This window comes from Abrus precatorius, unplaced genomic scaffold, assembly GCF_003935025.1.
Source record: "Abrus precatorius isolate BTA unplaced genomic scaffold, Abrus_2018 Scaffold6, whole genome shotgun sequence".
Taxonomy (NCBI): domain Eukaryota; kingdom Viridiplantae; phylum Streptophyta; class Magnoliopsida; order Fabales; family Fabaceae; genus Abrus; species Abrus precatorius.
The window spans coordinates 8415703-8443659 of record NW_020874406.1 but is presented as its reverse complement, the minus strand read 5'-3'; the positions used below and the strand labels follow the sequence as shown (position 1 = coordinate 8443659).

At 30.9% G+C, this 27957-nt stretch overlaps 2 protein-coding genes across 3 annotated transcripts; one reads left to right on the top strand and one right to left on the bottom strand.

Annotated features, from left to right (window-relative positions):
- Window positions 1-89: 89 nt before the first annotated feature.
- On the bottom strand, window positions 90-3028 carry LOC113869769 (ABC transporter G family member 14). Its single transcript, XM_027506238.1, has 5 exons — window positions 2855-3028; window positions 1915-2707; window positions 1308-1484; window positions 1014-1201; window positions 90-734 (listed from the first exon to the last, which is right to left on the bottom strand). Exons 1-5 carry the CDS (start codon window positions 3026-3028, stop codon window positions 90-92), a joined length of 1977 nt encoding a protein of 658 aa, XP_027362039.1.
- A 17974-nt stretch (window positions 3029-21002) lies between these two features.
- Window positions 21003-27658, top strand: LOC113868481 (conserved oligomeric Golgi complex subunit 6). 2 transcript variants are annotated; one of them, XM_027504096.1, is made up of 11 exons: window positions 21003-21301; window positions 21416-21468; window positions 22556-22703; window positions 22811-22918; window positions 23616-23683; window positions 23910-24033; window positions 24323-24469; window positions 24572-24829; window positions 24911-25195; window positions 26023-26169; window positions 26888-27658. In XM_027504096.1, the coding sequence occupies exons 1-11, from the start codon at window positions 21077-21079 to the stop codon at window positions 27404-27406; spliced, it is 2082 nt and encodes a 693-aa protein (XP_027359897.1). In that variant the 5' UTR covers window positions 21003-21076; the 3' UTR covers window positions 27407-27658. The 2 variants fall into 2 exon arrangements, with proteins under 2 accessions (XP_027359897.1, XP_027359896.1); XM_027504095.1 differs by having other exon boundaries at window positions 21022-21301; window positions 26873-27562.
- Window positions 27659-27957: the final 299 nt, after the last annotated feature.

The following is a 27957-nucleotide window of genomic DNA, read 5'->3' as shown; positions in this document are numbered from 1 at the left end:
ATATTCTAAGTATTATTCCTCAGTTGACTTGTACAAAAACCCTTCAAGTTCTCGTGCTATGTGTATGGAAGCTCTGCCATAATTTAGATCTACCTAACTCTGTGCAGTGCTAAATAAGCAACTAGCCGATAACCCACCAACATGAGGGCCATAATGAACACATCAACCCACATATGGTTCAAACCCATTGATTTGATAGGAGGAAAATCTGCAACCTTGCACAACTCCCCCTTTGAGCACTCATAGTAATCATTTTCATTGTATTGGACACCAAGAAGCAGCTTGTAGCAGTAGTAGCTATAGCTCAAGTACTTGAGCCACACTATGAATGGAGGAATCTGTTGTATATAGTAGCCTCCAGCAATGAGAAACACAAGTGTTGTCACAGAAGCTAGAGTTGTTGCCTGTTTAATCTCCATCAAAATAGCACCAAATGCTAAGCCAAGACTTTGAGAGACAACAACACTGTAAAGAACCACAAGAAGGGAAAGTATAAAAGTAACAGGATCAGGTTTAAGCCCTCCCATCCAGTAGATTATGAAGACAAATGCAGTTGGAAGTGCAAGCTCCAGTGGCAAGTCTCCAATTGTTCTAGCTAGAAAGTAGGAAGAAAGGCGGTACATTCCTGATGACCGTTCCTTGATCAGCATTCTCCTCTCTTGAGGAAACGTGAAAACTGCATTGTAGAGAGGGTAGAATCCCCAGAAGACAGAAAAGAAAAAGAGCAATGCAACCTGCATTACATGCACAACACCTTATTAGTCACTCTTGAGGGCTATAGTTTACAAAATAAAAATGTGGCCATGCAATATTAATCATAGTTTGATTTCAGGAAACACAGGATTGAAGTTGAAATGGTGTGATGTTGACATGAATATGAAAAGTAAAGAAAACAAAAAAATTCAGTCAGATTAAAGGCCTAATTAACTTTTTGAGTTAGTTGATGTTATTATTGGTTATCAACATCATCAACTAGAAAAGATAAACTCAAACTTAAAGCAATTCTCACTTACCCGGTCTTCAATGTGTGACTCTGGAGTATGCCACCACAAGAGTCCACCAAGAAAAGCCACACTTATGACTTGGAATATTCTCAACCTGTTGAAGGCTTCAAACCGTCGCTCCCTTACTCCCCTTTGCAATAATACTTTGAACTGATGCCACCAGCTTGTGCACCATTGCTCTGGCTTTATGGGATTTCCTGCATCAATTCACCAATAAAGGCATTTAAGACCACTAAAAACTATTAACAGAAAGAGTAACTTTTTTTGCTGTGATTGTTTTTCCCTTAAAGATAGAAAACATACTTGCGTAAGCATCTTTTGTGATGTTGTAGTTGTTCACTTCCAGACTGGAAACCTCATCTTTCAGCCTTGTAGCTATGTTCTTCTCATAAGCAGATATGAGAGATTCTCTTACCTGCTTCCTCTCCTGTTCCAACCCCTCACTTTGTTCAGTTACATGCTTGGAATCCGGGGCAATCCCTGCAATTTTCAATTTTTGTCATGACATTGTTAGTGTTACTTCCTTCAAAACAATACCAAATTTGATTATGCATATATCATATATGTAACTCAAGAGATGCATGAGTTTACCATAGTAAATTTCAGGAGCTTTTAAAATCATGTCCCACTCATTACAATTCATTTTAAGGAAAGAAAATTTTGGAGAGCTACTTCCAACAGACAAGACCACGTCTCCATCTCAAGTAAACAAAAGTATTTATTTTTTTCAAGAAAAAAAAGAGAGCCAATTAAGCAATAATGAAAAGAAAAAAGTGTGCCCAGCTTCCACTTTTGAAGTCCTTGGTTATGTAGTTATTAACTATCATTGGTAAAAAAAAAAAAAAAAAGAAGAAAGAAAAGAAAAGAAAAGAAAAGATTCAATCTGAAACAAATGATTACTGGCTATTACCGTTGGCTAGATCAAGCAATAGATCAGCTGGATTGACAGTCACACATGTGGAAAAACCAACAGATGAAAAGTAGTCCAAAGCAGTTGAAGCAGGACCATAGTATATGGGGCACCCTTCAGAGAGCAAGACCACCTTATCAAACATGTAGTAGAGGCGACTAGAGGGTTGGTGAATAGTGGTCACAACAGTTCTACCACCACTAGCAAGGCGTTTGATAGTGTTGAGGATCCTTTGTGCTGTGGTGGAATCCAAACCTGAAGTAGGTTCATCTAACAGCAAGAGACTTGGGTTTATGAGCATTTCTTGGCCTATGCTCACTCTCTTTTTCTCTCCACCTGATATTCCTCTAAAAAGTGGACCTCCTATCATGCTACTCCTGCAACGAGTTAGTCCTAACTCAGTGATCACTCTCTCTACATGTTGAACTTTTTCATCTCGGGTCAAGCTGTTGGGTAGCCTTAGAAGTGCAGTGAACACTAGAGTTTCAGTGACAGTTAGGTGAGGGTATAGCACATCATCCTGAGCCACAAAACCTGTTCTTCTTTTCATGGCACCTGAGAAAGGTTGACCGTTGTATGTGATCTTACCAGATAATTTGCCACTGAGACGGCCTCCAAGAGCTGTGAGAAGTGTGGTTTTGCCACTACCTGATGGCCCCAACATGGCTAGTATTTCACCTGGACACACCACACCTGTGATTCCATTCAATATGGTCTTCTCCTTGCAAGTCCATGTACTGCCCCAACACACTCCTCTTTGCTCTAGTTTAACTTTGTACACCAATTCCTCAAACTGCAAAACCAAAACACAACATATGCTAAAAGATTAGTACCTAAATATATCTCATGAATGTGTATATATGCTGCTGCTTTCGTTGAATCAATGCTAGTGTGGAATATGTGTACTATTGGAACTCTTATTTTGTGGCAGGTGAATTACCTTCAAAGTTATGGGGTACATAATGAGTTTTGGTAAAGATTGTTGTTGTTCATTGGTTTGCATGGGGAAGGAGAGGACACTTGAGTTATGGGTCTCAGTCATCTCTGGGGTTCCTTCCACAGATTGATGACTATTGCAGTATTCTGGTTTTGGTGCTATGCAATTCTGTGGCATGGCTAAAGAAGTGAGGGATTTTCAGTCTTTTGGTGGTAATAGTGGTGATGGGTGGTGATGATTGGGGATTGAGAGAAGTTAAGATGTTCCTTTTAACTTGATTTTCCAATGTGTAGCTAGGAGCAGCACATAAATATATAGCATGGACTAGGATGTGCACTGTGTGCCAAGGCCGTATATAAGCCTCCTTTGGATGGTGGAATCCCACCTTTTTATCTCAAATTATTCTAGCACGACCAAGCTCACCAAAAACTTTAGAAATTCTGAACCATTGCTTAAGATCACTTCTTGCTTTCTTTTTTCATTTTTTAACAGTTTTTTTTTTTCCCTCAGTTTACCTTTCCTTATTAATGCCAATGTTTTGTCCTTGCTGACAAGGTTGCTTAAATATTTATGAAGTTGATTTAATGTTAAGACAGGTCACACTAAAAATTTTTGAAATTGACACACTAGCGACGCTCCGAAGGTCTAGTTGATCCAAGGAACAATCTTGCGTGCAGAGGAAACAAACAGTAATTTAAGAAAGCAAAACCAGCCTCCATTTATGTCACAAGGTCAAGTATTTTCTTCCTCTTGGGATTTTACATCAATATTTTACACTAGGCCATGGAGTGATGCCGGTTCAATATTCAAGTCACAATCACTAAAGCAAGAAAATTAAAAGAGAAGTCCGGTCACACATGACACAACGAACAAAAAAGTGAACAGAAAACTCCTGCATCACGTTTTGGCTTTCTAGTGATATTAGATGGATTTCTATTATGTATGTATTAAATTTTTACTTTAGCTTAACTCAACCCAAAAGCTATATATTTGCCTAAACCCAAAAGCGATATTGTAGGACTGGCGTAATTACACTGGAAAATGGACCAGGTTGACTTGTTTATATAGCAAAGGGTGACCCGATATCAAATCTACAATAAGCTCTATTATCATCTAGAATTTAAGCTTGAACTTAATCCCTGAAGCTAACTTGAAAGGTAAAGATTGGCTTAAACTTTATAAGTTATACTCTGGTCATATCTGTATTTGACGTAAGATCTCAATAGTATGTTATGCAATAGTCATGCCCATGATATTTGTATGTCTGTGCACGTAGCTGCAAAACCATGGAATGAAAATGCTAGTACCGCCTGTTGTGTCAATGATAGTATTTTGTATCGTTTCTTTGTACAAGCTCATGATTTTTGAAACAAGTGGGTCTCTTTAATGCTTTGTGATATTACCCTTGAGATTTTGAGCAATCTGTTGGATATGCTTTGTCTATTTTACGCTTCCAATCTTTTCCTTTTCAAGATGATTGCACTTTGCATACTATGTTGTGGGCATGTAAAAACGGAAAGCATTGAATATTTGAATACTGCAACAACAGAGTGACCATGATGGCTCTTCCACCATTTCAATAAGGAGACAAAATTGACCCAAAAAAATTCAATAGGTAGGACAAGCAGTAAACCATGGTGAATTGGTATTTATATATGTGTGGTAGTTTTTGTTAACCTTCTTAGTTCTATCATTTATGGCAAACCCCTTCCCTTTTCAACAAACTACTTTAGAAACTTAATTTAACATTGTTATGAGGCATAATTTATTAATCTGAAGTAATAACAAGTTTATGTTATATGATCCAAACGGACCAAACCGAATATCTAATGTCTCTCAAGGAAAATGCGATTTGGTTAAGCCTTGTTATAGCTGTGATATTGAAAATCTTTCGGGAATCCGATTACTGATATATCCTTTCAGTGTGAAATCCATTATATAGGCAACTAATTATGCCGAAATTTCCATTGATTTCCTTTATACTAGTCTTATATATGAAGATCAGAATCTACTGCTACTACATTACGGTCAATGACATTTCTGCATGCATTTTTCGTTTCTTATTTAGTTATTTCTTACCCTTTAAAAGATTTCTATCTAAGGACGAAATCAGGAGCACAAGGGACATCAAATTATTACATATGGAAATGAAAAGAGAAGAAATATCTTTTAGGATACTGGCATCTGTGGTTGGTCTGTCATTTTTCTCAACCGCTTACAAATAATCATGGAATTTAACATCTTTTTTATAATATGAATGGATGAGAAATTTGGTTGTTTTCATTTTAAATTTTTTCATAGACCTTGTTATTATTATTATCATTCAGTACATTTTGAGGACAGTGACATGATTTTGTCTCCCCCCATGTGCTTGGTGTTAGTTATGGTCAAGCAGTGAGTAAAAGAACCCTCCAAAATGAAACCAAAAGTGCATTATATTCTCTTCCCTCTCTTTGCATGTGATAGCCATCCGTAGGAAAAAAAAAGAGAGAGAGGAAAATCAGACAATTTCCAAAATTTTAAGTCCTCATTCCCATGACAACTCTCTTTGGCTCTTTGCCTTTCAAGTTTGGTTGAACAGTTGTCATGTGTCTGATGTAATAGTTCATAAAGTTTATGCCTCACAGTGAAAACTTTACATTCCTCGAAGTATAAGCAACGAGAATAAATTCAAAAGGATGAAGAACAGGAAAAGGGTACGTGGGGATTTACCAAGAGACGTTGGTCTCTATATATATTTATTTATGCTAGTAAATGTAAAGGTGAAATTAATGGTGCATTACTTTGTAAAGCTATGTGATTCTTATATTCCCTCTAGGAACATGCTATTGATTATATAGCACTGTTATTTTCAACATTCGTATCACCGAAATTCGATATGACTGTTTTTATTATATCATTCTCTATTATCATATCACTCGTGTTCAGTTAAAAGGCAAGGGAAGTGAGATGCTAAGCAAAGCGTTTACTATTCACCCCTTTCCTCTTTTAATCTAATAGTTTCTATTTAAGATGAATAAGAGAGGAATGATTAAAGGTAGAACCCATCAATCAGATTCCAATTTCTGTCCATAAAAATAATTTATTTTTTTCTTTTGGGAGAGCACTGAGATAAATGGTATCCATAATGGGTCCGATGGGAGTATACCTTTTCAGTGTGGAAGACTTGGAGCATTGGCTTCTTGACACTAAGTGCGCATATGTATTTTCTGTCATCAACTTGTATATTAATTTATGTGTATAGATGCATAATTAAGGCCGTTTTCTTCTCTTTTCTTCCACTAGGACCCCTTCCTTTTTCACATATTCTCATTCATTCCCTCTCACTTTCGTATTTATATCTTATAGCTACTTAGGCATGGATTCTCTTTTGTTTATTTTTTGGGTATATCTGCCCTTAGCATAAACCACACGAGCCATCAATTTGAACCTTCTTGAACCCAAGTTTTATGAACCATATATAATGTAGAATATTTATGAATTTCGTTATGGAATGTCCTCCTTTTACATCAAGACACTATAGGGATTACATTATTTATGATAAGATTCATAAGATAAGTGTCTATTATTAGTAACTTTTTTCTTGGAACGGGAAGAAGACTGAGTTTTATTAATCATAAGTCCATTCTAGTGTAAGATATTCTTTTATCTTGTTTCATAATGGATAAATTGGTTCACTCCTGTTTCATTTGACTATGCTTATTCTATACCTTTGATTAAGACTACCTTTGGGGACTCATCCATGGAAAAATTCTCTGATATATATATTTCCCACAGATTTTTATGGGGAACAGAAATCAAATTTCTTAGAACCATCATAACATATTGGCCGTATGATTTTCCTTTGTCCCACGTAAAAAATGCATAATGTACAGTAAATGGACTGTGTAGCACGCTCACATTTCAATGTCGGAGAAGATTCTATAAAGAAGGAACAAAGTTGAAATATTAATGTTTGCATAATAACTTTCTAATGTTTGTAATATGTGAATTTTCATCATGAATGCCTCTTCTAAGATCAGAGAAGGGCATGAAATTCAACGGGATAATGTTTCTCACTAACTTAAAGGTCCATAATGTGTGCGTGCAAAGTGAATTCCGTAGACAGATAATTAATCACATGAGACATGAAAAGTTTAGATTGATTAGATTTATATGAAAAAAAATAATTTAATAAACATATTACATATACCTTTTAAATGGCTATTGTTTTAACAATTGTTAACTTCTATGCATTTATAACCAGATTCAGATACAGAATAAGATGTGGGAAGTTTTAAGTTCTTTCTCCTCCTTACCAATGCACTAACTGTATTGTTTTCTTTTTTTATTTTTCAAATAAAAAGGACGAAGAATAACATGATTTGTTTGCGCCTATTACTATAACAAATTTTTTAAGTAATGAGTTAAGTTAGGCTTATCCAGCTCAATCCTATAGTTTATCAGAGCTAATGTTGAGTTTTGTATTTCTTTATGATTAAAATTTCTAATATGATAAAATATTTCTTATATATAGAGAGAGGGGGGTTATACTCCAAAGTTTATAGCTAAATTAGTCTAAAAAAAAATCTATTATTAGTTGTTTAAAGATTTTCTTTTTATAATTTTAATTCTCCATAAAAACTTGTACAGTAATATTGATATGCTTGAGAATTAAAAAAAATTAATATGGTGATAATCCATTTAATTTTTTTAACTTTGAAGAACTAAATTGAGGGTTCTCTATCTCAATTCACAGGAGTGTGTGGTTCAAATTTACTTGATATGCTTGTTATATTAACATGGGTGACACACGGCCGGGTATACTCAAGTTCAATTCAGTCAAAAATGAAAATGTCAAACTTTTTATTACCAGCCTTAATTTAATTTTTTAATAAATAATAATGAGAAAACCCTTTCTGTTGGTCCAAAAATAAATATTTACTGAACCTCAAGATATTTTTGGTATTATTATTAATGAAGGTTGGTTTAAATAGTACATACTTGATTTTCCTTAAATAAAGTCCCAAATTTGAATATATGACTTAAACTAAAAAAAAGGTTTATTTTTATTTTGGTCAAAGTCTTATTTTTCATATAGTATCTCTTCATGTAGTTGTTCTATTTAAAAAAGGAAAGAAAAATGCTGGAGTTTTAATGGAAGAAAACAAAGAGAGAGAAAGAGAAATTTAAATAGTTGAGAAGAGAAGAGAAAAACTATAATGAAAAGAAGAGAAGAAAAAAATATAATAAAAAGAATAGAAATTTTTTCTTTTTCTTTTTTCAAAATGCTCTCACTTTATAGAGAAAAGATTTTCACTCGCTTTCTCTTTTGTTCCCTTCAAATTTTGTTGACTAAATGAGAAAAGTAATTTCTTCTTTTCTCCTTTCTAATTATAAAGTAAATGAATAAACTTGATTAAAGTTCATTCCTTAGTCCTTACACTTTCCTTTATTTCTATTTTGCGAAACGCATATAGTAATAAGTCAACGGATCTCGTGTTTCTGTATCTGCAAGGTCAAACCATGCAACTATGCCAAGTTCATCAGCTAGGGTTCTTTATATATATATATATATATACACACAACGCATGTATAAAAGATGAATATTAAACTTCATTTATTTTATATACAATTTTAAAACTTAAGGATTTTTCATTATTTTTCTTTTAAAGATACATCTTATTATTTTTATGTTTATTTTATATCAATGCAAAGTTATTCTAATTACAGAAAAAAGTTATTATTGTATATTATATCTTTTATATAAATTTATATTTTATTTTAAAATAAATTTTAATTAAAAAGTGTAAAAAAGTAATAAAATAAGTTATTTTTATCTTTTAATTAAATTAAACCCAAATCCTCTAACATAATTTAGACTACTTTTAATTAGACTGAAAGAATAGACTACTTAAAATTTTATCTCTACTGATTAAAATTAAAGTTATAATGCATTTTATGATTGAATCAAATATTTTTTTGTCTCCAAATCAATGTGAATTAATCTGCCATTAGTTTTAACATAATACTAGTAATGGAGACCAAAACGACAAAATTTTAAATTATAAATTTTTTAGAAACTAAGCTTTTAATAAAGTGTAGAAATTCAAATTAGTAATTTTCTTCTGTACGTTACACACGCATTATTAATTTAAAATATTTTTAAACTAAAAATATATGATATAATTTTTTTAGATTTAATTATAAATTTAAAAATATTAAATATTTTAATTATTACCAATAACTATTTATTATATTTAAATAATACTAAATTAAAAATATGTAAGACTTATGTCTTATATACAGAGATAAAAAAAAATTAATGTAAATTATACAAAAAAAATTATATTTAAACCTTAAACTTGCAAAAAGTTATTGATTAAAATTATAAGTTTACCAACTTCGACACTTGTTATTGATTGACTGTGTCTCTATTTTTCTTTCAAACCTATTCATAGAGTTGTTTTTTTTCCTTTTAATTGCAAGCCAAATAAACTCATGGTATATTTAACTTCAATTCCTAAACAAATCGCTTTTAGGGAAAATCAAATATTATTTATAGGAAAAAAATATCTTTTATGCAAATTAAGTGGAGAATAGAATAAAACAAGATGAGGAGTGTAGTCAAAATATGTAGATATTGTAGTGATCAGTAATTGTTTTATAATTATTGTTTCACGAAATATATATATATATATATATATATATATATATATATATATGATATTTTAAATGAGATAAATTTGTTATCATGGGTGAGAGATATTAATAATGAATATTTTTTTTTGTTAATTATTTTTTTTATTAATTATTTAATCCAATGACCATTATTAATGTTTCTTATTTTTTATAATAAAAATTTCTATTACTTGAAATGCCTATATATATATATATATATATCACTCTCAAGAGTTACAACTATAGGGTAAAAAATATATGATTAAGTCGTCAAAGTCACTAAATTATTGGCACAATAATACGCATGAATAGATTATCATTGTGATACTATCATTGCTGAACTATAATAGATGGTTGTTAGTGTAAAACGTAAATGATTGTATGATACTTAGCTTACAGAGGTAGCTTAAGTTCAATCATAGCCGTTGTTTTCCTCCATCTCAGCTACCCAGTTTATCACAGTTTAAAACAAGAAACTCTCCATTTTTTACAGATTTCGCTGAGAACTATTCTATTTGAGATTGAGTTGGAAGGTTCTTTTTCTTTTTCTTTTTTCTTTTTTTGTCTGTTAAAACAGAGACAGATGTAAAAATTTATAATTTAAATATATTTTTAATCATTATAATTTTATAAATTTTTAGTTGTAGTCTTTAAAAAATATTAAATTTACTCTTGATATTTGATAAAATTTCACACTAAAAAAGCTGTTAATAATGCATTATTTTAAACACATTTTTATGATTAGTATTTTTAAAAAAAAGTTAAATTAATTTTTTATACTACAAGTACTTTAAATTTTTTGAAAAATAATCAATCACAAAAAATGCATTATAAAATATGTTTAAAAGAGCATGTTATTGAAATTTCTCTTTAATATTATTAGTCTCTAATGATGACATGTTTAATTAAAGAATAATTATGTGTCAATTTTTTTTTCAAGTGTCACTTTTTTAGAAGCCACGGTCTTTATAAGAATTAAAATCTTAAAAAAATTGAGAGTTAAAAAATTAGTGAGTAAAAAAATATTAAAAATATAGGAACCCAAAATATATTTAAAGTCAAATCTTTAAAAAATAAATTTAAAAATAGAAACTTAGCTCTTCTACATTAAAAATATATAAATATTTTTAATTTTATATACATATATTAATTTATTTTATAATTTTATTTCTGTTAAAATATATTAAAAACACATGTACAATACGCATTACCTATTAATTTATTTGATAGATATCAAAGAACTTTTCAAAATATTTCATATTATGCATGTAAAGGACATAATATTTATTATTTTTTAAAATTCTCAAACTATTGATTTTTTTCATGTAAAGAAAATTTCTCTTAAATCTTAAATATAATTATTTTAAAATTAAAAGTTCTTTTTGCATCTTTAATCTCAATCATTTGTATTTGAAATGAACTTCTTAAATTTTTTTATTTTTTTATTAAATCTTAAGCACTTTCATATTTTATGTATTTATATATTTTAATTGATTAATATTACTTGCCATATAATTTTAAATATTTTCATTAATTTAAATTAAAATTGAAAAATATCACGCCCTATAATTAATCTTATAGTTTGTTTTGTAATTAAGGGAGGGAAACATGGTATCACTATCAGGTTTATTTAGAAATAAAAGAAATAAAATAAACGTTTATTGTACAACTTCAACGCTGAACCATAATTTACCACTTTTGTACGCTGTTTCAGAGAGTGTTACTGTGCTCTGTCATTTTCCAACTTGGGACAGAGGTATCATAGGGTGGGCTTTTTCATCGCTCCTCTTATTAAAAAAAAAGAAAAGAAATAAAACCTTTTGTAAACTAACAAAGAATTGCTATTTTATTTTGTTACTTTATCAACAAGATAAATAATCATCAAATGGAAGATCGAAAACGAAACGACGAATACATACATATATTGAAAGGGCCGTGTCATGGGTGCATCTTTGGGGGATGGTGTCGTTTTGCAAGTTAGCAAATGGAGTTAGGAAGCTGACACGTGGCACCCACTCCCGCTTTGTAGTGGAGCAAAGCTTCTTGTCGTTTTCTCATCTATTGCCGATTAGGTCTCGACACTCTCACGCGCATCTCTCCCACGAATCATTTGGTGGCGCGTGGGATCCACTCCGGTCCCTCCACTCATTTCATTATCTTCACAATATATTGTTTTAATTATTTATTAATACAACATGACATTATTAATTAATTTTAATCACAACATTCTTAAGTAGATGGAAGATGATACATGAAAAATAAAAGACAATCCTAAGACTCCATATAAGAAAATAAATAAAAATAGCATAGAAAGACAATAATTTTTAAATTTCTTTTTGATCTTTGGATATATCGTTGAGTCATATTTGATGTAATTGATATTAAATACTTTCCACGTACTTCTCTGACGTTTTCCAATTAAGCCCATGCTTAGTGGGATTTGTATCATACGAAAGATAGACTATAAATGGCATCACATTTGATCTTTAATTTAGAGTTTACTAATAATACATGATTGTTATAATTTTCCTCTTCAAAATACTACATAAATATAGTGTTAATATAATATTAGCAAGAATAAATCATTTCATCAAAACAGGGCCGATCTAAATATGTATAGATTTAAAGTAGATTTTGAAACATTTTTATAAATTAGATGAAATACTATACTAACAATTTTCTTACTTTCTTTTTTAAAATTAAACTCTTTTTAGGATGTTCAATCACTTACTGAATTCTTGTAATCAATTTCATTCAGTATTTATTTTTTATTGATATTAAAATTATTTTATTTTTAAAATATTATTAATTTTAAGTTTTATCGTTGAATTTTGTTTTATAAGCATTATATGTGTCCTGGGTAACAACTTTTATGACGATTTGTATGTTTGGTGACTTTACGTTATTCTAATGTTTATAATATTAAATAATACAACGGTATATCTTTTAATTAGGCCTAATAGAAAAATAAACGTTAAATAATAAAAATAATAATACCACTAATTCATCCACGATTTTTTTAGAGGTGTAGCATTATTCTACCTCTCTCTCTCTCTCTCTCTCTCTCTCTCTCTCTATATATATATATATATATATATATATATATATAATACAAATGTTTACAGTATTATTTCATCTTCTGAAATTTAAAATTAATAACGAGATGTTCAAAACTACCCGGCGATCGAAAATAATAATAATTGGCACAATGTGGTTCATTTAAAGTTGTTAAGATATTCATTTGCGTTAAAAGTAGATTAAAATATAACCATGATTTTCTCCATTAACAAATTAATTATGCAATGTCATTTTAGGGTATATGAACAATCCTATTATAAGGTTTATATTTATTAATCATTGTAATCATTTTTCACTAATAATATAAATATAAAACATTTCACAGATCAAATGTAAATTTTAAAAAAATTACAATAAATGGATCACTTCCTAAGTTATGTCTTTTTCTCTTGCCATTACAAATTGGATGGTTGTCATTTTCTTTGTGGTTAAGTCTATGAGCTTTACATATCTTTAATTACAATAATTGCTGCTTTTTAGTGTTTGACCCCCTTTCAACTCTAAGGACATATGCCAAAATCATTTTTAAAAAAAATCAACGTATGATCCCTCTTTGGCTTAAGCAATTAAATGATGATAATGCTAATGTCTTATATCACCTTTTAATTAACATTACAAAGGACAACACCGATATATTCAAAGTTGACACCGTAACATATTTAACCAAAACAAGTGGCTGACCTTCCATCTCATTCCATAGTTATATATTGATCTCTTTGATCAGCTATTTTTGTATTCACTTATTTGTATAATAAAATATCCTTTGCAATACCACATCAATGTCTGATGTGACCCAACAAGTGATCCAACATTCCAACTTGTCAAGTAATTTTATAGCTTAGATAACAGTATCTAATGACCACATATTTATTTTTCTCTTAACGATGAAGAATATATTTCACTTTCCTTTTACATTAGTTTTATACTTTATCTTTTCAAACATAATGTGATCTTTGTGCCTCGAAATCAAAACTAAATATATGATCTTGTTTATACTATTAACTAATCAATCAAATCAGTAATGCTAAAGTTGTTGATGCATGCACGAGTGATTAATCGCAGCTCTAGTTGAAATTCCTTGGAATACAATATTTGGAGTAAGATATTTTTTATATGATCATATAAGGTTTGAATCTTAATATTCTTTTTTTTTAATATTTTAATTTGACTCGCCTTTTTTAATAGAAAGGGAAGGGAAAGATATACCTTCCACGATGATATAATCGATTTATAATGTAAATAAGATACATTATACTCCGTAACTTATTATATCTTTTATCATAATTATTCGTATAATATAATCATAAATTATAAAATGTTTTTAAAAGTTATTCTTTTCATTATTAATACAGTTTTTTTTTTTTACATTAAGTATCTACTTTTAATTTATAATTTTATTTCTTTTAAATTCCTAATTTTTAAACTTGATACTCTACACAAAACATAAAAAAAAAAAATCCATATTTTTTTAAAAATTAGATGTTAAGAATTATCATAATATTAATTAATTATAATTTAAAATTTAAATTTTGACACATTGTATTGATAAAGATTATGCGCTTTATTTATATAATATTTTAAAAATTGTATCTCTTTAATTTATTTTTTATTTATAAGTTTAATCTAGAATTTAAAATATTCTTAGATTAAATAGTTTATTAATTTTTTTTAGTACTAAGAGTATTTCTTAGTGAACATGCAAACTATATATATATATATATATTCGTGGCATAAAAGTTTATTATTTATTTGCAAGGCAAATACACTTCATGTTAAGGACATTCAATTGACGATCAAGTCCCATTCTGCAATATGTACACATCTATAAACTCTATTAGACATTTTTTCACAATCAATTAATTTATTATTGTACAGTTTTCTATAAGGGTAATATATATAACCAGTGTTCAAATTACTTAAATGAATGTATTAATTAGGCTGTAAGTTCGATTGATTATTTTTTTTCTTAAGTGGATCAAATTAATTTTTTTAATTATAAGCATTTTTTGAGCTAAAACTTTTTTCTTATCTTAAATCAGAACACTATTTATTTCCCTAAAATTATGTTTCAAATAAACAAAATTACATAAAAATAGAGAGACTAATTCCATCATCATGTTCATTGTCAATGTTATAAAACATTTGATACTTTAACGAAATCAACAACAAATCGTATTTTACTATATTCAAGAAGGATTTTGTGAAACTTCATTATAACTACTTAGCAAGAAAAATGTTTTTTTTTTCTTCTCCCATCTCAATCTTGAGTAACTAGTTTAACTAGTGTTTTGTTGTATTGTGAAAATAAAGTACATGTACGCCATTATAATAAATTAGAAATATCTTGTATATTATACGGTGAATTTTATAAAATATTTAAAAGAATTAATTTATTTCATAAAATTTATTTTAATAATATTAATAATGAAATTAAAATATAGTAAAATAATATTTTAATCATTTTTACTAAAATAAATTCTACCAATTTAATTGTTAATTCGTATCATATTATGATAATTATGTATATAAAATTTTATATAATTTAGACATAGTAAGTATTATTATTATTAATAATTTATATTTAAAATAATAAATCATATATTAAAATAAAATAGATCTTTCTTTGGATTTTGTTTGCCTCGTTATTTATACTTAATATAATATCTTTAGTTTAACGCTTGTGCGTTTCTATCACATTTATAGAATGTAAGATCATTCTTAAATTATTTGGTACACTATTAATATATAGGAAAATTAAGGTGTCAACGTATAAAAACAAGCAAGGATACTAGGATAAGTAAGCGTGAGCAAAAATCTGACCTATACCTACCTCTATACAAGTACTTGTTAACCAGCAGATTTTAAACAAATTAATATTATTTGTGAGTATCTTGAATATATACTAAAAAAAATATGAAACATCTTTAAAAAATCTAATATAAAATATATAAATAAAATTGTAATTGAAACTTATATTATAAAACAGTTAATATTTTGTTATAATAACAAAATTTATGAGTAATTTTGCATTGTTAATAAAAAAAAAACATAATATATATTTTTGAATTATAAAAAATAAAGATTCTTTAATTATATTATTTACTTATTTAATTTTATTCATGTTATATACTGATGTATTTAAGCACGCATGCGTTAGACTCATAATATCACGAGGTCATGAACTTGATAGTTTTTTTTTTTATATATATATAAATGTTTTTTATGGTGTAAATGTTACGTTATTTACTTTAGCATACAAGTCCCAGAGAGGGATCAACTTTTATTCTAAAAGGTATTATTAAAATGTAAAAGAATACTTTTCCACTGAAGAGTATAACGCATTTTAACCTTTTAATGATGCTTCTAAATGATATCAAGTCGTTAAATAAGAAATATATATATATATATATATATATAAAAGAAAATTCAATTCTTCATGGTCCTACTCTAATTAATTTACAAACTCTTTCGGTTCTTTCTTTCCTTATTCTACAAATAGAAATTATGCAGGGGATATATTCCTTGTATTAGTGATACTTTACAACTCATTTGAAAAAGAAAAAATAAAAAACATTTGACATCAGTAGTGAGTAATTGATCGATCCCAGTATCTTAGCAATCAAAATCATGTTTTGATTTTATTTTTTTTAATTAATGCTACACGAGTTAAGACTTCAGTAGATGATAAATTAGTTTAATTGCAAGGGAATAATAGTTCTAGTGGAAGGGATAATTCAGAAGGTATCCTTTTATGTCTGTGACAATTGGAGTTAACTGTTAAATTTCATATGGAATCTACCAGCTAGTTCCATCACATAGTCGATCTATACCAATAAATTTATTAAATTCCTACATGTCATAAATTCAAAGCCATTATATGCCATAACAATGATGAGTAGCTCTCACGTTGGGGAAAAAATGACCAAGTTGCATGTTTCTTTAGGGGCCACGGTTTGATTTGAGACGCATGTCCAATTTTCCATGTTTCTTATAAAGTTAACGCATGAAGAACAGGTAAAATTGAAACAAAAATCCTTTTTGGGATTACATCCATATCACGGGTGTCGTGGGGGTCTCAGTCATGTATATGTTGAATTTAATCATTTTATTGATTCATATCTGTGATTTATTAATATATACTATGATGGGTGAAATAATTTAAAAATACAGAAAAACAAAAATAATTAGCAAGTTATAATTTCATGATAAGATTGCTAAATAAATACTTATATTATATACAAAATTATTTAATGATATAAGAATTGTATTTGATATAGGAATAAATCAATCCCCTCTCACGCACCCATTTATATATATCGCCACTTTCTTTTATAATGGAGATGACGGGCTGAAACTGATTGCGGCACCTGCACTACACTTTCTATTATCTTTGTAACTGACATTAATTATATTATCTTTTATTCCCAACTGCATTCCGACGTTGTCAAAAAGATTATGGGAATTGTTATTAAACAATGATGATCATCAGACTAATTACTCTGTGAGCACTTTGAATCACTAATTGACTAGTTGAGTGTAATTAATGTTTTTGAATTGCAACATTGCATGTCATGTTAGAAGAGGGGAAAAGGCATTAGTTGCAAGCAGAAAGTTAATTAGCTGTTTCAAAAGCAGCATTACTGAAAAAGATGCATTTTGGTTGTTATGATGGATGTTTAGTTATGTGTTGTACTTGAACTTGTTACAAGGCTTCCCAGAGTAATGATTATTTAATAGATAGAAAAAGGTCAAGGATAAATAGTGGGGGGGGGGGGGGGGGGGGTGCTGTGTTGATCATTGAAGGCTCATTAATTTGGTGATTTGGGTATATACATAGAGACTTTTGGGGTAAAGGAATATGAAATCTTGGACAGAAATGGAGGAAATTGATGTCACAGGATTGAAGAAGTGATTCATTGGTAAACTGTGTAGAAAGGAAATAGAGCATAGCTTTAGAATGGTTTTGTTATAATATATATGGTAGTAGCCTGTGGCAATTTACACCCCTGTATTGTTGGAGTTGTAGGTACAATCATATGATATGTTTGATGAGATTAATTTACTTTGTCCTTTTCTTAATGTGATTGTGTATTGTACTACACATGTTTAGCACACATTACATTGGTCCATGTGGTAGATTCCAAATCAGGCCTCTGCCACTGAAAAATCCACCCCCACAACACACAGAGAAAAAAAGGGTGTGCATGAAAGTGGGAATGATGTGGAATAAGGTAATGACAGAAAGGGCAAACGGCAAATCTCAGGTGCCACTGCAAGATTTTCAGACAACAAAACCCATTGAAAACACGCGCGTGTCTCTTGTTCTTCCCCTTTTTTCTAATCTTTATTTTTTATTTATTTTCCCCCTTTTCATTATATTTTTGAATTGAATTGTAGGGACCGGGTGAGATGATTTTAATTCTACCCCCACACCATAATTGCTGAAATGATGTATAATATTCACGGATCTAGAGATATAGACGTCTAGTTGATAAACTTTGATGGGATACATATAGGTGTGAGTCATTGCGTGAGAGTTTTTTGAGAAAAAAAAGAGAGAGATCAAAAGTTAAAATTGAATGAACATCTTAGATTTGTTGTAAGTGGACATGCACATGATAATTGGAATGATTGTGTGGCTTGAATATCCGTATAAATAAATCCACTGCAACCTCTTAGCAATATGCTAGTTGATACGCTTAAAAAGCATGCGCGCATATACATATATACAATATGCTGCACAATCTCCTACTCCTTCTTCAGTCATTCTCACGTAAGCATTTTAGCTCCATTCACACACCCACACCTTCTTCCTTTCTTCCATTTTTAGGGTTACTAAATTGACAACTCTGGCTAGGGATCACAATTATAAAGAGATGGAAAATTAAGTTCTAATAAAATATTTGTCAAGTTTATGAAATATCTTTTGTGTTAGTATCGTTGTGGGATTTGTACTTTGAAGACTGCAGTAAAATTCCTTTTTGTTTTGGAAAACGACTCTTAAATTATAATTGCTATAAATGGATTTATTGTCCAAATCATGCTTCAACGTTTCCTTTCTTTTTTGGTTTTGGTCATTTTCCTAATTTTGCTTGATGTATATGGATACTGCAAAATAATTTCTTGTCAATTAACTTGAGTGGCTCATTACTTCTTTTTTTTTTTTCCTTTAAATGAAAGTGGCTCATTGCTTAGAGTTAGGTAAGAAAGAAAGAATAAAATCACGCTTCTTTATAAACTTTTTTTCTTTTTCTTTGAATTGAGAGGTTTTGAAAAATAATTTGCCTTTGGTTCCCCCCCTTGCCTTTCAATTCCCCTTCTTGCTTTCTTTCTTTTATTATTAATAGATTACCTTTTTTTTTCTTCTTTTCATTCCAATTTCCCAATAAAACCTTTTCTGAAAAAAGAAAGGATCGCTTATACATGACCAACCTTTCGGCATGAATAATTGAATTGGTGTCAGTAGCTTTTGCTTTATATATGATATATTATTTCTAAACCATTAGAATATTGGATTATTAAACTAACAAACGAAACAAAAATTAAGTTCATTTTATGTATACTTTTATTTGTTACGTGGTTAACTTTCACTAATATAATTTTTGTTAATATAAATACGTGAGATCTATGTTCATATCAAGGATAAAATTTAAGTGTAGCATCATAAATGCTATTGATATTATTTTTAATTAGAGTTAGAATTTTACCTTAATAATAATGTGTGTCAATTTGTAATGTTAATATATTGATATGTAATGTCAATATTTATTTTACACATTATCGAAATAAAACTTTAACTTTAATTAAATAACAAACACTAACCGTGCTTATAATACATACACCTAAGATTTAGTCTAACATAAAATGTATACTAACAATGCAATATATTTACTTTCATACATTAGTATAATTAGTTATTAATATAATATATGCTGCTATTATAATAGAGTTACAATATTTATATTAACAATTTAATATTTTTTACACAATACTTATAACAATGAATACAAGACTAATAATAAATCAATAGTAAATTATTTTTTTATTTGTGGTTACGGGTGTTGATTTCTAGGTAACTATGAACAATAAAAATACAATTTATATACATTAAATATATTAAATAGTAGATTATAATTTAAAATTGTGATGGTAAAACTAAATTATACAAATATTAATTTCAGAACTAGTTCTATTCCACTCAGAAATGAATTCCACTTGCTCCTAACATATACAAGTATCGAACACTAATAAGAATTGCTATACTGTAACAGAACAAAAAAGAAGAAGAAGGAATTGCTAATCACGAGTTTCAACCAATGAGGCCACTATGAGAAGAAATCCTTTCGATTTACTTTTGACCAAGTCAATGCAAAAATCTACAATTACTGTCCACGCTCTCGTTCTCGAAATGCTTGAATTCTTTCCCTTTGGTTCAGAATATGCATCTGCAATGTATATCATTATATTGAATTCACCATCTAATTAAACAAATATTCTTATTGTATCTTTTACTAATTAAATAATTAACAAAAACAAAGTGCCACCTTAAAGAATAATTTATGGTACCAAGGTTGAGAGAGATATTTTTATTTTATGATAAAATATTATATAAAAGTAGAAAAACTTCAACTAAAGGACGTGAATCTATATTTTGTGCAAACTAGCTAGAGAAGCACTAATTCCTGCTCCCTTGATTGGTAGGCCAGGGTTAATTATTATTTATGACCGTACCAAATGTCCCTATTGCTTTCTTCTACACATAAATTTGTTCACATTGTTTCATGTGTTTATCTGTATAAGCTATTTTGGTAATTCACATGGCTTTTCAATTAATGTACATTTTGTCGTTAAATAAAGCCATCAAAGTCATTATATCCAAATTGAAAGAAGAACTTCTCGTGACAATAATAAACAAAACTAGTTCTATCAAAATTAAAAAGGTTAAAAGCAAAATTATAGCATGATAACATAATATAATACGTTAAACCAAACTGAACATCTGATCATAGATCTAATTATTTTACATAGCCAGTACAAATTCGAGATAGGAGTAGGAATATCTCGTACAAAAAGAAGATAAATTGTAAACCACGACAACCATTGAACTAAACAATATAGTACATGTTCAGTTTTACTTTACAGCTAAATGTGTCCAAGTCTAATCTATATACCCCATGTATAGAGTGATGATTTGCAAATGTTTACATTTTTTGTTTCTCAAATAAATTTTCTTATACTGAACACAATTGTAAGTTTTGTGACCCTTTCATTTTCTTTCTTTTTTTATTGGGCCTGGTGTATCGAACACAAAAGCGGTAACAATATTGGGCTTTAGCAAAGGAAAAAAGTTGAAAGATGATCCAATGAAATTCGGGTCCGTATTAACCATACATGGCCGGTATATCCCGAACCGGGTTTAGCGGACAAAATTGTAAGAAGCGAAGAAACTAGTTAGGCCAAAGATCTGAACAGAAATCGGAGAAGAGAATGGGATCGACGGTGGCGGGTCTAGCGCCGGGTCTGTCACGGAAGCTGAAGAAGGTTCTAGAATCGAGGATCGATACACCTGATCTCTTGTCTTCGCTCAACACTCTTTCTTCCTTCTACGATGACAACACTCCTCAGGCGCGTCGCAATCTCCGATCCACCATTGAGAAGCGCTCTCTTTCCATCAACCGCGAATTCCTCGACGCTTCCCACACTGCGCAACTGGTAATTCCTCACGATGCGAATCTTCTTTTTCTTCTTACGCAGTTAGTTTTACTTGCTTCCGTTCTTCTGATCTGGTTCGGTTTGGTTCCTTTCTCTCTGCATTTGATTTCTTAGGCTTTGGATAGCGTGGAGAACGAGGTTAATGCGCTCGCCGAGTGCTGCGACAGGTGTGTCTTTCCGTTTCAGAGCGTTCCTTAGTTGCCATTCGTTGCTTGCATGCTTATCGTAAGCAGTAAATGTGTGCTTCGATGTCGAATGTTGTTAGCCAGAGCTCAGTTTCTTTGCTCGGTAGAGTGATGTTGGGTTGCGCTCACTTCTGCTTCTGCAGGAAGTGCACAAATGGACGCTAATCGCTTTGTGTCCAAGAAATTGATTGAGATACAAAACAAGCACGTTGTGGAAGTGATTAGTACTTACTAGGGCTGATATCTCAATTACTGCTGAAAAAATTATTCAGAAAACAAAATGAAATAGCGGTGTGAAAGCTTGAGTAATTTATCATTTTCCATCCGGGAATGCTTTCAGTAGAAGCATAATGAATGTATTCAACTCGAAGATTACGTTAGTAGGTCTTGTAAAATGTATGTGAAAGAGAATAATGCACTTAGGAGGCAGTAATTTCGGTGTGTGCTGGTATTTTAGGGGATATACTTATTATTAATTACAAATAGGATTATCAATTTCTCGTTTGTATCGGTTTAATTTGAATATTCTGATGCCTTGTACGTAGATGCGCTTTACACCTGAAGAAGTATATGCTCCATTTGTAGCTATAGTTAGGATTTAGGAAATAAAGATAGGTTGCTCAGCACATAGCTTGTGTGTCTGGAGTTCTGGTTGTATTTACAATGTTTTTCAATCATATAATAGGAAATTCTTGGGTTTTAGTGGGTGATTTGGTTGAAATAATTTGGAAAAATTTGTTAAGTTATGTATTAGGTAGTTCCATGGTAGCAAGTATGTTAGAGCTGACTATGGTTTGTGATCTAGAAATTCAATTCTGTATTTGGTGCGGGATGTTAGCTTGCAATTCTCAATTTTGGTTTAGTGGTGCAGCTCCATTATTATTAGTTTTTGAGTCATGTTCTGTTTAGTACTTTAGTGGTCATTGGATTAGGATTTTAAATTTTGCTTCATGGCATATCAAATTTACATTTGAAAATTGAAATTCTTTGTTCTTTCAAAGAGAATGAATTATTTATTTTGCCTGTCTACAGATCTTTTGATAAAGTTTTAGGTTTTATATATTTACAGGATAGCAAAAGCTTTGAACAGTTGTAGTGCTAGCACTGCTGACATTATCAGTACCACAGAGAGGCTCAAACAAGAGCTTGAAACTACTACACAAAGACAAGAGATTGTAGCCTGTTTCTTACGTGATTATCAGCTCTCCCCTGAAGAGGTTTAAATTATTGTTTGATGTCCACCTATTATTAAACTATGGCTTTGTGAATTAAATGAGATAGATGTATTATGCTCTTGCTTACAGTTATTGTTGATCATCTGTAGATAAATGCACTTAGAGAAGAAGAGCTGAATGAAAATTTTTTCAAGGCATTATCTCATGTCCAGGAGATTCATGCCAATTGCAAAGTGTTGCTTAGGACACATCATCAGGTAATCTTCTTGTCCTCTCTATCCCCCTATATCATATGAGCAATTCTAAACCTGTTGTCTGAATTCTGAACCTACAATGCCTATATGATTATGAGTTAGGAGTACACTGCATCCTCTTAGACAATATTTTCTATCCTTGACTTAAGTGGTAAGAATTCTGCTAGGTGGCTGTTTTGCTGCAAATTTGGAAATATTACAAAGAAGAAAGTGGAAACAGATTTGCGTAATATCTGGAATTTAAATTGTTTATGTAGATATTCATAAGAGAGTAGTGAAGAAGAAGGAGGTCCAGACATTTTGGACAAAAGCAAAAATTTCTGGGCTGCATAAACTCTGTATTCTTATTCATTATTTGGAACACTTATTCTTTAATCAACCCTAGTTCCAGTTGTGTGAGTTTCTAGGATTCCCAATATTGGCAACTGAAAATGCAAAGTAAGATGTTCTGTGATTAAATAAATTCAGACAAATATTATTCCCGTTATATTTATCATTTAAATTTCACTAAGTTATAAATGGATGAAGCATCTGTGTCTTTCTGTTTGTTCCTGTCAATAATTGCGGTATGCTGTTTGCTTTGCTGACACCATTTTCACTTAGCATTGATCTTTTCTGGCAGTTTGTCAACACTTTCCTGCTATTTTATCAGTACAAAATAAAATTGCAATCTTTATTAAATTAAGGAATTTCATTGCAGCGTGCTGGTTTAGAGCTGATGGATATGATGGCAGTGTATCAAGAAGGAGCTTATGAGCGCCTATGCAGGTGAAGATTCATCTACTTCAACATAGTATGTCTAGAACATGTATTGTATCTCTTGTCTGTATGAAACATACATGTATGAGGTGTGGATTTTAATCTTTGTAAGTATTATTAATATAAATGTAGTAGATAGACATTTTCTATCTAGTATTTTCTCCAAATTGCTTGCAAGATTGGGTAGTTTGATGATATTTATAACTACTTATATTCTTCATTTCCTCATGTCTAGGTGGGTTCAGGCTGAATGTAGAAAATTGGGTGACACTGACAATCCTGAAGTTAGTGAGCTTCTGAAAACAGCTGTGCGCTACCTTAGGGAAAGATCTGTCCTTTTCAAATATTGTGCAGAAGAGGTAATTTTGTTATGGATTTAATCAACTTATTCTTAAATTGACAATTCTAGTTTTTTTTTGGGATTAGAAATCGGTCATCTTCCATATTGGTATTGAAATATTTCATATTCTGAAGCATATTATATTGCACCATCTAATTGTGACAATGATAAAATAATTGCAAGTGGACCTCATATTGAAAATAAAATATAAAGAATGTTCTTATTGTCAAATTGAAACTTTGATTGTCTTTACTCTTTATCATCCTTTGCTTTTGTGTCATAAATTATAGATTTACTAAATTTTGCAGGTAGCCAATATGAGACACAATGCACTATTTAGAAGATTTATAAGTGCTCTTACACGTGGAGGGCCTGGTGGACTGCCTCGACCAATTGAAGTGCATGCTCATGATCCACTACGATACGTTGGTGATATGCTAGGCTGGTTGCATCAAGTATGACATGAAAGCCTTATGAATGAATGCTTGAAGCCACTTCTGAATGCTTTTTTCTAACATGATTTATTTATTCATCATATATTTTTTCTGTGCATGCAGGCCTTGGCATCTGAACGTGAACTTGTACTTGTATTACTTGATCCAGATGCAGTTGTAGATACTAGACCAAAGCAATTCTCCAATAACTCTGAGAATGGCTCTGGGAAGACAGAATCTGACTTGATGTTTGTTCTTGATAGAATTTTTGAAGGTGTATGTCGGCCATTTAAATTGAGAGTTGAACAAGTTTTACAGTCTCAACCAAGTCTAATAGTATCCTACAAACTCAGTAATACACTTGAATTTTATAGCTACACTGTGAGTTGTTATCTTTGTCCTTTTTTCTTGATTGTAATAATCCCATATGGTTGTATATTTTTATGACTTGTGGTCCTATAGATCTCAGATTTACTTGGGCAAGAAACTGCACTTAGTAATACACTATGGGTACTGAAAGATGCTGCTCAGAAAACATTTTTTGATATTCTGAAAGGTCGAGGAGAAAAGCTTTTACGATATCCCCCACTTGTTGCTGTTGATCTTTCCCCACCTCCTGCAGTGAGGGAAGGAGTATCTGTACTTCTTGAAATTATTGACACCTACAATAGCATGATGGTTCCTGCTTCTGGCCAAAAAGCTGCTTTTGATCCAGTTATATCTGCTATACTGGATCCAATAATTCAGGTAAGTTTCTCAATCTGGCACCTGCAACTGCTAGCACGTCCATTCTGTTTAATCATGAAAGGAAATGATGTAAAATTGTGAATATTATTCTAAAATATGACCTTTTGTAAGATAAATATGGTTTACTTACGTGATGGTAGTCTTTGAAAATCTTTGATTGTACTTGACTCAATAGCTATGTAATGACAGTGTGTTGGGGCAACATATCTGCATAGAACTGCTGCCCTTGGGTATCATCATTTTTTTTTTAATTTTTTTTTTGAAACTTAGGGATTTTCTTCCTGGTTATTTTGAGCTAAATTTTGCTGTTTGATAATATGTCACTGTTTAGCTTGCAAATTGTGCTAAACTTATATGTTATCCTGCCTATGTTTCTATTTTATTGTTTCTTGTTTTAAACATGATATTGGTTGAACTAATTTGTGCAAAAATTCCCCATTTTTGCCTGATGATTTAAGAAATCTTGCTTGCATACTCCATCTGTGTACAAGTTGCTTTAGCACTGAACTCAAGGATGTCTAAAATGATGTTGACTGGATTGCTAGCTAATAACTACTTCCTATTTAGGATTTTTATCCCATATTAGGGTTTTAATTTGGGATTATTTTTGTATGGATTTTATATTTAGCTTATTGGTCGATATATAGACCCTCACTTTAGAGCTTGAATAGTTTGGCTTGAATAATATTAATAAATTTTTATTCAAAGAATATCATATATTGTGTCAGAGGAGTACTCTAGGTTTATTTTCCCTTTGTTCCTCATCATAAAACATCAAATTTAATGAATTGTAGTAGATCATAGCTTTAGCTTCCTATTTGTTGCAGATGTGTGAACAAGCAGCAGAGGCGCACAAGTCAAAGGGAGGTGGCCACTCATCAAGAAGGAGTAGGATGAGTTCTGACTCTGGTCAACTTACTAAATCATCAGTTGATGCAATCTTGTCAAATAGTAGCTCTGCTTCATCAACACTGGTACATTCTTTCTCCTTTGTTCCTTTCTTTTTCTCCCCCAAAACTTCATTTTTCCATCTCTCGAGTTTTACAGATATTTGTTGCATGTTGGATTTTAGTTTTTTTTTTCTTTTAATGAACTTCTGTTTTTGCTACAAACTTTATTCCTCTGAATTTTAACAAAATAATTTTTCGCTTTTTATCAAAAGAAAAGGAAACAAAAGTAGAAAGTATCTAATAAAAGAAAAAGGGAATTTTGGTTTTGAAAATACAAAAATCATGTAAGGCTTTTTTAAGTAATTTGAGGCATTTAATGGTATGAATCAAATACTTGTTAATCAGTGTCTATAGGTTACTCATTAGCAAAACTAAAAAATCCTAACTTTCTGCGATTATGTGATCATGTGGAACGGGGAGTGGTGCTCTTAATTGGCCTGTGCTGGTGCATGAGTCTAAATCTACTACTTTTAAGATCAGTCCTGCAAGAAATTAAATGGAAATTTTATTTGGAATCTAGATTGAAATTGAAATAATCTTAATTTTACTGGAACTTTTCTCAAAGAAATGTGTCACGTTGTAAATGCAAAATTATGTAGACCAAGAAATGAAGTCCCATATTGCATAATTTCAGGTATAAAATGGAAGGAACTAATGGGAGATCTTAAACATAAATTGAAACATAACATGGTCAACCTTTTATAACTTACTGTTATGCTTAACCTAGATCATGTTTTGGCAGACAAGTGAAACCCCTTCAAAGATCTTTCTCATTAACTGCCTATGTGCTATTCAACAACCTCTATCTGGATATGAGGTTGCAACTGATTACGTGAAAAGGCTTGGAGCAATGATTGATAATCACTTGCGTGTTCTTGTGGAAAAAGAAGCTGATGCAATCTTAAGAAGATGTAATTTGTCAGAAAAAATGCCTTTGTTCCATAATTCGATCCACAGGGAAAGAGACAGTGAAGTTGGTACCCCATTGGCTGAGATGGAGGACACAAGTCCAGCCATTCTTTCAGAGAGTTTGAAAGCTCTATTTGGTTTTATTTTGGGAAGTGAAAGTTCCCTACCTGAATTTGAGCAGATGCAAGTTCCAAGGTTGCGTTCTGAAGCTTCTATAGGCGTAGCCAGATCACTGGCCGAAGCTTATGAGCTTATTTATAAAGCTATTATGGATCCCAAGAATGGTTATCCAGACCCCAGGTCGTTGGCAAGGCATCCTCCCGATCAGATAAGAACTATATTAGGGATATAAGTTCTATGGATTTGTTTAGCTCCGACCTCTTGCTCAATGCTCATTGTGTATGTTAATTACGTAAATAACCTTTCTATCTGTCTCGTTCGCTTTCTTTCCCATTTGCGATTGTATTGCTATACAACAAATAATTTGTGATCTACTTCACTTTGGGATACTATATTGAAATTCTATTATTGTTGTCGTAGACGACCGAATTAGATATTCTCACACGATTAGATTACCGGAAATGCATTTGAAATTTCTGAATTGAAGCTAATCAGAATAGTGCGTCATAAACTTCCCCTTGCTTGGGCCCCAGGAATTGGTTTGGCCCAGCGAACGAGTTCTCCGTCCGGAAGACTATAGATTTCCACTTTGCGTTTTTGGTCAACAGATATTTCCGGGTGTTTTTTTTGGTGCACTACAGATATTTCCGTTTGATGAAAAAGGAAATACATAACGGCAATCAGAATGACAGAATGGACCTTGAAAAGACAAATGAACAATTAGGTTGCGGGTTTTGTTGAGAACCCCTTTCTGGAAGTTGGGCTTCTTCTGCACTGCTTTTT